This window comes from Chelonia mydas, chromosome 1 (genome assembly GCF_015237465.2).
Source record: "Chelonia mydas isolate rCheMyd1 chromosome 1, rCheMyd1.pri.v2, whole genome shotgun sequence".
In the NCBI taxonomy this organism is placed as follows: Eukaryota; Metazoa; Chordata; order Testudines; family Cheloniidae; genus Chelonia; species Chelonia mydas.
Window position 1 is genome coordinate 227,278,915 of NC_057849.1, and position 10,258 is coordinate 227,289,172.

A 10,258-nucleotide genomic window follows, 5' to 3' on the forward strand; every position below is an offset into this window, starting at 1 on the left:
AAGCACACTCTTCTCACAGAACTGGCAATGGAACCCAGGAATCCTAATACCTAATGTTCCAGTACTGTTCCACAAATGATTGTGTAACAGACTGGCAAAATGTTTCCATACTGTGCTCTAGGGGCTTATTCACATAAAGGACAATGAGCTAGTACTGCTACTGTTTACTCCTGTAGTTCAAGGAAGGGAAGTCTTTGCTGTGGAACTGAAGGCCCTGTTCTTATCATGGGTCCAAACCTTGCTCATGAGCCACGTGGGGGAAAAACACTGTGTGGTCATGTAATTAAAGACTCTGTAATGGATAGGCACACGGCAGCTGAACTGAGGTTGCCTGGGCAACCTCAGTTCTGGCACTTCCTAACTTACCAAAGCTTGATTTAGGTCATAGGCCGCACATGTCCCACCAGAGCATTTTACAAGGCCTGTGGCCTGCTTCAACACTAATGGCAGATTGATTAATATTTTCATGTTCACATCATTTTAGTTTACACGAGTGTGTGTAAATAGACAATACTGTACGTAAATGGTCTCTATCTAAATATATACAAAACAAGCTGAATTTAAAATATAAATCAATACAGGTGACTTTAAATCTGTTCGGCGCACACAAGGTTGTGCTTAGGTTTATGTGGCCCTTTTTGTAATAAGGTTGGGCACTGCTGACTTAGGTAAAAGACTGTAAATGTCACATCCACTCTTTGTATACCATGTATATATAAAAGTAGCATTTGGATGCCTCATGGCATTGCTGAAGTACTACCAAGCCTTTCAACGTTAAGCCGTCAGTCTGAATCCAGCCCAGCTCTGTAGGGAAGCAGTTCCCATCTAAAGCATATTTGGTGGCCGCAATGTGAGATGAGTGTGGAGGGCCTTGGTACCAGCTTCCACATCAAACTTGCCACTATGCTTTGCACTGATTGGCAGACTTGGAGGAAAGGCTAAGAACTGTAAGGACCATGGGGAGAGTATTGTTACTGTTACCCCTAGCTGAAGCTGCCAGATTGGGGTTGAAGCTTCTGGAAGGGGGTGGGTGGATGGATGTGTTTGTAAAATTTCCTCTACTTCAGCCCTGTAAACAGAGGACTTAGTTCACCAGGGATGTCAAGCTGATACCTTTCACCTGCACTAAATTCACACAACTCTTTAAACTGAATATTAACATTATGTACAAATACCTTTATAACAACATAATTTGTATAATATGTTACACTTGGAGTTGCACAAAACTTGGCCTCAGTGTATAAACATCTGACATTTTTCTCTTCTGAAGGATGTCTTTTTCTCCCCCTTAACAGTAATGGAATATATGAGGGGTCCAGTTGCAAAAACACATCCCTTGATGTGTCCTCTAATTAGATAGCAGTAGAAAAGGTGGAACAAAATCCTATATAGCCTGACTCTGCATCACGAACCAGTAGAAATGGGGAGGAGATGAAATGTGATGGTTCTCTGACGAAGTGATTAGCTGTTGTTGACACTATTTGTCTAAACGTTTGCGAAGGCAATTTTGGACTATTTTGTTTGTCTCCTCCTTCTCTTTAATATTTTTTTCTCTACATCTTGAACTGTTAGTCTCCCTTCCAAACCCCAAAGCCACCATAAAATTCTCTCCAGATTGCATTGCTGCTGAGTTATTTGGACTTGCTAAATAGCAAGGTCGCTTGTTAAACTATCAAATAATCTTAAACTGGGATTTTGTGTTGGAAACTCTTAAAGTATCAGACTCAAAACATATCATTTAGTTTTCGTTTGCTTTGTAACTGTGTTTTGCTACATTTTAAAATAGCTTTAAATGTGAATATCTTCATTGAGGATTTGTTGTGTCCCACCCTACTTGATGCTGTAGGGCTGCTTCTGAATCTATAAGATCAAGTTCACTTCCTCGTTAGCAGGGCTGCAATGAGGCAAACCCTGGAATATGACTTTTCTGCATGTGGAAAATAAAGACCTGATGCTCTGAATAAGAACTGAGGGTGCTCAGCTCTTTCTATTTACCATCAAGTATGTTTGCATAATTAAAAAAAAAATATTGAAGTTTTAGAGTCAATTAACAAGTGTAGTTCTTTTGTGTAGCATGTTTTCTATTAAGATAGCCATTAGTTTTGATTTCAAGAGGGGAAACTGCTCTCTCATTGACAAAGCATGTATGTATCTTTTCCTTTCTCCCAGGGTCTACACAGACCTTCCCCAAATCCTCAACAACTTGAAACACCCACGTTTTGAGTTTACCGAAGATGAGGGAGAAGCAGACATCCTCTACAACTTTTCCCACTTCAAAGATTACAGGTGACAGCTATTTCCTTGCAAGTACAAATTATCTGGCTGCATATAAAAAGCTCTGTTCCATGGAGTGGTCTTTTTAAGTGACCTCCATCTCTTGTAGGAAACTAAGTGAAGAGAGGCCCCATGTGATGTTGAATCAGTTTCCATGTGAGAATCTCCTGACAGTCAAGGATTGTCTAGCATCCATATCTAGACGAGTTGGAGGGACGGAGGGGCCAAAATGGCTGCCTCGTACTTTTAACCTTCACACAGAATTACCCCAGTTTATCAGCTATTTTCAGCAACGTGAGAGGAGGTAGGCCATGTTGCTGTTGCTTGTCTTGCAATTTCCTAACCAACTTTCTCCAGGTACCAGCGAGTGCATGTTTTGGGTTAATTAAACAGCTCTTCTGCTGCCATTCATTTGTACTAGCTGCATTTCACTTATGTTCTAGTGGATTTTATCTGAAAAGTGTGGGCTTTACTTATTTGTTTTAACTCCAAAATATGTATTGTGACATACTGTGAAATATATAGGGTGGAATCATTGACTCCATTGAAGTCAGTGGCAAAATTCCATTTTACAAATGTACAAAGATTCACAACTTTTGTGTGGGCAGATAGCTTTCTCTGTGAGCCAATGGCAATTTAAAGCAGTTTAAAGTAGAGCAGTGATTGTGCCCAGTTTTCTTGGTTAAAACACATTTCCAGGCGGAAGTCAAATTTAGAATTAACCTTGGACTCCCTTAGAGAGGCTGAAAGAAAACGGACTCTGATTCTCGTTAGGCGTTCTGTGTTACCTTACTCATAAGCACTTCCTGTCACAGCAATCTCCTCCGGATCCAGGAGAACTGACCGTAACAAGGTATTTGTCTGGTAGGATACGTCTACACTTACAGCCGTGTGTACAGAACAGACCATGCCCAATTGGCATGGGTAAAAATAGCAGTGTAGATGGTGAGGCATGCCTTAGGCAAGCAGAGTAGATTAGAATGCCCTAGACACCTGAACCCCAGGTTTTATACTGTACACAGGGCTCTCTACACACCAATCAGCACTTCCCTCATCTGCACTGCTATTTTTAGCAGGCTAATGTCCTGTTGGCAGAGCCTTTCCCCACCACCGTGAAAGGCTCCAGCAGCAGGGAAAGGGTCTGGCTACTAGAACCTTTCACTGGGTCATGTAGCTACACACTGCAGTGACAAATGTGGACACCTGCCTTTCACTGCAGTGTGTAGCTACACATGTCCCTGTACTCGGCATGCTGCCATAAAGCGTAGACATAGCCTTAGTGAGGGACTGGGGGCAGTTAATGTCTTGCTCTTTCACCAAAATAACCCCTATCTTGTCTCCCAGTTAGCTCCCTGATTGTTCTGGGGGTTGTGATTGATAGATGATCCTGGAACCATCTAGCTGCTTCCCTCTCTTCTCAAGATACTGTTTCTTTACTGCCTGAATGGACTTAACCATGAGGGGAAATTTTAAATGTATGTTCTTAGCCTGTAGTATTCTGATTGTTGGTTAACAACAAGTATGTGCAAGAGGTGATCATGAAGCCAGAGTGTGTGTGTGTGTGTTGGGGAGGGAGTTTCAAAATCAACTCTTTCAGTGAAAACACAGATCCTTCACTAAAACTAGTACTGCACACTGGTATTAAAACTTAACCACAGGCAGGCTTCCAGATTACCTAGAGAACCTTCTCTGCATGCCTTCACAAATTCATTGGGGAAGATGGGACCTCCAGGGTCACCTTGCTGTTGCTCAGTAGCATGAACAGACTAAAGACCTGCATATCGCTCCTACTTTGTCCAAAGCTTTTCGAAGAGTCCAGCCTCTTCAGATACCTAGGTAGTGGAAAGAGAGTGAGGAGAAGGTATGCTCTCCTGAGCTTGACAAGTGCGTTTGGGCAAGAGATTCACATTACTATGTTCAGTGTTCAGTCCCCAAAAGAATAGCTGTCTGTTATGTAACTTGGTTAGCTCAGAGGTGGCCGTGAGGAACCTAATTTACTAGTTTTAAAGCACCCACCTAGAATGTTCTCAAACTTTGTGATCACCTGGTCAGAAGGGGCTCTTGATCTACAAACAAGCACTTATGATGTAGTAATGTATGTATGAAGGAAAAAGGGATTTACCAGTGGAAGTATGGTAGGCCCTTGCTGAAAAAGAAAGTGAGAGCCCCCAAAATCCTAGCTCATGTCAGCTGTGATCCAGGAGTCCTTGGTTCTTGCACCCTCCCCTGCTGCATCGAAAAGAACATTCGGATTGGTAATGCATCAGTCAGTATCAGCATGTGGTTCAGAATGGAGGTTGGCCAGTAAAATATCTAAAGATAAATGAGGTGCGCACTGACATGCTGTGGCCTTGACTGAGTTGTATTTTTTTATTGTAGGGGAGAAGACAATCATTGGATATGCAAACCATGGAACTTGGCCAGAAGCCTAGACACCCACATCACCAACAATCTTCACAACATCATCAGGCACAGGGAAAGCAGCCCGAAGGTTAGAGGAAAGTGGGCTTCCCACTTGGTTTGAAGCAAGGTTTTTTTTTTAACTTGATGCTCTTTGTAAGAATAAACAAGAGGGAAAATAATTTCCTTCTTCAAGAGGTTGTAATAGCTGGTATATGTTTCTGAACACTTGCACATTAAAAGGGTGAACTCTTGATGAATTCATATTGAAATCTCTTAGCGTTGTGCGGTGTTAGAATATTTTTCTATTTGCTCGTAGTAGACCATGTCTGTCTGTTTAGGACAGAAATAAAATTTTCCCTGACAGTAATGAATGCTTAAATGTGTTGCTCCTTTTATGCTACTCAGTAAGAAATCTAGAAGATGAATTCCCACTTTCATGTAGCTTCTGTTGGCTGTAAATATAAGAAAGTTATTGCAACTTCCCTCAGGTTGATCATTTCTCTCAGTCTGACTGTTCATATGCGCAAAATGCTTCTTCCACCAATGATGGATACATCACATGGCTTTTTATAGGAAGCTAACAGTGTGTGATCTTACATCAGACTGTCACACAAGCTTTATGTCCCGTGACTTAATAGAATTATCTGTTTTGGACTATGTGCCTTTTTTGGAATTCCAACCTCAAATTAAAAATGCATGAAGAATTACAGCATCACTTTAGTTCAGAGAAAGCTGATAATATATAAAGTGAGACTGGTTTGTTTGGTTTGTTTGGTTGTTTTTAACAGAATACTACTTAAAAAAAATCTGTTTAGTTTTTCTGTAAACTAGCCATTATTTCAAAAGCAGTTTTAGAGCTGTGTTTCTATACCAGTTAACCAAAACTAAGCAGTGTGTAGTTAAGGAGACAAAACAAAATGTTTTGTATCTTATCAAGCACCTTGTAAACAAAGGGAAAATGTGTTTCTAACAACATAATCAAGGTCCTAGGTATTATGGATCCAGTCTAATGTGCTGCAAGACATTCTTAACTTTTATGGCATCCCTTGATGGCTGCCCTTGTTCCTCACCCCATACCCCGAAGGCTCACTATCTCCCCTCCATCCATGCTTACTTTGTCCATTGGTAGCTGTCACACACCGCGTCTTCCCCTAGATCAGTGGGTCTCAAAGCCGACTTTACTCTGAAGTCACCTTTACTCCAACTTCTCAGTTCCCTCAGCCCAACGAGCTGGTGTTCATTTATCTAGGGCAGTGGTTCTCAAAGCTAGTCCAACACTTGTTCAGGGAAAACCCCTGGCAGGCTGGACCGGTTTGTTTACCTGCCGCGTCCGCAGGTTCGGCCAATCGCGGCTCCCACTGGCCACGGTTTGCCGTTCCAGGCCAATGGGAGCTGCAGGAAGCAGCGGCCAGCACATCCCTCGGCCCGCGCCACTTCCTGCAGCCCCCATTGGCCTGGAGCAGCAAACTGCGGCCAGTGGGAGCTGCGATCAGCCAAACCTGTGGACACAGCAGGTAAACAAACCAGCCCGGCCTGCCAGGGGCTTTCCCTGAACAAGCGGTGGACCAGCTTTGAGAACCACTGCCCTAGATAAATGAACACCAGCTCGTGGGGCTGAGGGAACTGAGAAGTTGGAGTAAAGGTGACTTCAGAGTAAAGCAATTATGCTGCCATTTGTATGGCCATATAATTGCATTGCAAGTGAGGGCCTGAATTTTTTTGGTGGTGAAAAGTATCCTTGGACAATTGGAAGATGTCCGGTCATCTGAGGAGGACCAAATGTTGGGTTGGATTGGATCTTATGAAAAGGTTTATAATGTAAGCAGAGAATTAAATAGAAGATTTCAATGGAATGAGGAGGGTAGTACTTTAGTTCTGTATGCTGACCTGAGAAGAGAGCGTGCACTCAGGCTATTTGGCTACAAACAAAGGCTACGTTGCTTATATTGAGAAACTTTTTAAAAAGGAAAACTTGGCTTAATGTGTGTTGGTAGAATATCTTGGACTGTCCGAACCCACTGATACTTGTTTCTGTCATCACCTACTGTGCATCTTCATTCCTTAGGGTTTAATTGTGTTTGTGTTTTTTGTTTTAGGTAGTGTCTAAGTATATTGAGAGTCCAGTATTGTTTCATCGGGAAGATGTGGGGATGGTTAAATTTGACATTCGTTACGTTGTGCTTCTGCGATCCGTAAAGCCACTTAAGCTGTATGCTTATGATGTTTTTTGGCTGCGGTTCTCAAATCGGTAATAACCTTTTTTTTTTTTTTTCTCTCCTTTCTAGGAGTGAAGGAGTTAGCAGTGTTAAATTGTGATCCCTTGCTTTTCCAAGATCTTACGTAATTAACAGTGTCTCTTTCCTTTATTTGTTAGCGCATTTTCACTTGATGACTTGGACGACTATGAGAAGCATTTTACTGTCATGAACTATGCTTCTGGTGTAACCTTAAAACAGGTAAGCAAGTGATACACAAAAAGCAAATGTCTTCAGTCAATCAAGATACTGGTCCTTTATCTGTGACTCTCACCTGATGCATATCCACACAAACAAACTTGACAGGTTTATACCTGTTCTGATGCAGCTATTTTCCCAGATTGCGGATCCAGAGCAAATAGTCATAGATTATGGCACAAATTTTACCTCTCTAATCAAATCCATGTAAAAAGTATTAAAAGGACATCTTACCACTGCCAAACTGATGGTTTAGTGTATGTTTTCACCACATAGTAAAAAGGACTGTCTGGTAGAAAAGCTTGGAACAAATAGTTCTCGTTTTTGCACTTTCTAGGCAGTGAAATTCCCCAGGACCTTCTTTGGATTTGTACCATGTGTGTCGATAGATTCTGCAGCTCATTACTCCTTCCTTTTCCGCCCTTTTTAAAAAATAAAAAATCCTAGCTCCTGGTAGGAATAATCTAGCAAACCAATCTCTAATGCCATTAAATTATTTTAGGTTCACTATGATGAATTTATTCCTCTGTTTGAGAAGCAATATCCTGAATATTCCTGGAAAAGTGTGCAAGTAAGTCACCAATCCCTCTTATCCTATAAGATGTTCGCTACCTTTTTCTTTTAGGCGCAAGTGTTTTTCAAAGGTTCAGGTGTTTTTACCAGGTTAGTGAATAAATGTCTCTTCAGTGCAGCAAAAGCCAGTAGTCCCAGAATTTTAAAGTCTGCAAATACAAAATGCTCAGTCATCTGTGTTACTATTATATTACGGTTTTAAGTTTTCCTCCATGAAAAGTTGTCATGGTATACTGTGCTTGGGAACAAAATTGGTGTACTGATGGACAGACAGTGGAAGCAGAAGGCTGTATGTTTCCAAAAAGTTGCAGAGCTTGGTGGAGAACTCACCCCTAGTGCAGAATGGCGCATAGATTCTAAGCTTTCATTTAAAACACTAATTTGTCACAACCATGAAGGCTGGCAAAACCTGGATTGTAAACAGACAGTGGCTGCAATGATATATCCACATGAATCTGCACGAAGCTTGAAACGGTACTTCTTAACATGTGAACCGGTCCTTCCATTTCAGTAGGTTAACGCTGCTATTGAAAGATGAGCATTTCAATAGCAACACGGTTAACTTTTTTTCGCTACTGAACTTTTAAGCAAAGTTATTTAGAAACTTTGCTGACCTCAGCCCCAAACTGCTTCCACAAGATATGGAAATAATATCAAAATAAGAAAGTGTCTGCTGTACTGATTGAGGTTTTGGTATTTATTTTCATATTTAGTCTCTTAACTACATAAAGCTGCGGCTTAATTTGTAATCTGCAGCACTCTAACAAAACAGCTCCAAGGACCTTGTGATAGAATTTAGGTCCTTCTTGCAGTGTAGTACACAGTAGGCTGTTCTGAAGGGTGTGAATGCACACACTAGCCATTCTGGCATAGCAGGTGGAAATGAGTACTTTACCAAGTACACCTTTCTGGTTCCTGCTCTTGAGGTGGTTACGCTATAAAGTTGGCTAGCACAGAGCCTACATTTGGATGCCTTTAGGATTTTTTACTACATGAGAACAAAGGGCAAATGAACAGTTTAAAAGTGTAATATCTCTGTTCTTATAACTCAGACCCTTAGCCAAACATATTGAACTAAAATTTTTCCTTTTAGGCTGAACTTTCAGTTGCTGTCCAAGCTAACTCTTAATCTTCGTAAGTTTAGAATTCCATGTTATCTGAGCTTGATATAAAAGGCAGAGACCCCTTAATGTCCTGTCATCACAAAAGTGCTTTAACATTGCCAATTCCCTAGTGCCAAGATATGTTTGAACTATAGAGCTGTGTAGAAGCTCCAGATGTGATAAGTCTACAAATGAATATGAATAGAGGGTGGATTGTGAAACAGTCACCTGGGGTTATTTTGTGGTGGTGGGTGGCTCTCAAAAGAAGAAATTGAATGCAAAGGTAACTAGTCAACAGTTTGTTTTCCTATTTATCAAGAGCCAGGAAGTACAGAGGTGGTTGGTTAAGCACTTGATCCTGCAGACACTTACTCATGATTTTAGTTGATTTCACTAGAACTACTCACGGAAGTAAAGCTATTCAGGGTATATGAGTAGTTGTAGGATAAGCCTTAAAATTACACAAAGGAAAACCTTTTTTTTAAACAGTGGCAAAGTATCCCTCAAGGAGTATTCTGGGCAAACTGCCAAGAATTAGACTTTTTTTATGTTTACAGGAGGTATGTTTTACTCTAATGTGGCTTGGATATTAAAAACTCCATGTACCATAACTCTTTGACATCCTTTTATTTGGTCTCCATATTATATCGAGAAATGTCATCACAGTGTGTTCAGACTGGAAATTGTTCAGTTTTTTTTTAAATTTGGAATTTGTATGTTTGTAAAACGGTGAGAGAAAAGTGGATTGATTCAACGGGATGCCAAAACTTCTGAGCTGTAACTGTTGGTATTCACAGAACAACTTTCCTTTCCTTTTTAATTTGCACTCCACCTGCTGAGGTAGATTCAGAAGTGTAGTGCTGTACAAAATGAACTAGAAATGGATTCCATTCCAGCATTATAATACTTTTATTTGTAGGGTTTTCTGTAGTATATAGTAATGAGATAAATTCTGGGTGCTCAGCACTTAAAAAAATCAGACCAGTTATTAGGTACATTAAAATATAAATCTAGAAGCTTAATTTCAGGCCCCTATTTTTGAAAATCATGGATATGGATGGGTGTGAGGGAACAAATATTAAATTATTCCTGAAGAAACTTGACCCCTTTTACTGAAAGTCTGAAGGTTCTTGTTGTCTGCAGGCTTGTCATTTGTGATGACATTTACAGTTTGAGATGACTCATAGATGAAACTTTCACCTACAAAAATCACTTTTATGGGGTTCTCGCAACTATTTGCATTTTATTCAGAAACTGACTTCTCTTTGGCAATAGGCAGAGATTTTTAAGGCATTTGCTGAATTATTCCAAGCTGCTTCAGCTAAACCTGCACCGTTTGGCATCTGTGATTATCCATCATCGCGAGCAGTATATGCCATTGACCTGATGCTTAAGTGGGATACTACCAGAGATGGTAAGATGCTTCTGTTCCTTGAGAGACTGAATTTATTC

At 40.7% G+C, this 10,258-nt stretch overlaps 1 protein-coding gene across 3 annotated transcripts in view; it reads left to right on the forward strand.

Annotated features, from left to right (window-relative positions):
* Nucleotides 1–10,258, forward strand: part of TTLL12 (tubulin tyrosine ligase like 12) — a 61,855-nt gene that overhangs the window by 45,272 nt on the left and 6,325 nt on the right. For all 3 annotated transcript variants that reach the window (XM_037914884.2, XM_037914873.2, XM_043538102.1), the window contains exons 7-13: nt 2,170–2,286; nt 2,384–2,578; nt 4,654–4,765; nt 6,774–6,925; nt 7,052–7,133; nt 7,633–7,701; nt 10,082–10,220. In XM_037914884.2, coding sequence (XP_037770812.1) covers nt 2,170–2,286; nt 2,384–2,578; nt 4,654–4,765; nt 6,774–6,925; nt 7,052–7,133; nt 7,633–7,701; nt 10,082–10,220 — 866 coding nt within the window. The remainder of the gene's footprint in view (nt 1–2,169; nt 2,287–2,383; nt 2,579–4,653; nt 4,766–6,773; nt 6,926–7,051; nt 7,134–7,632; nt 7,702–10,081; nt 10,221–10,258) is intronic.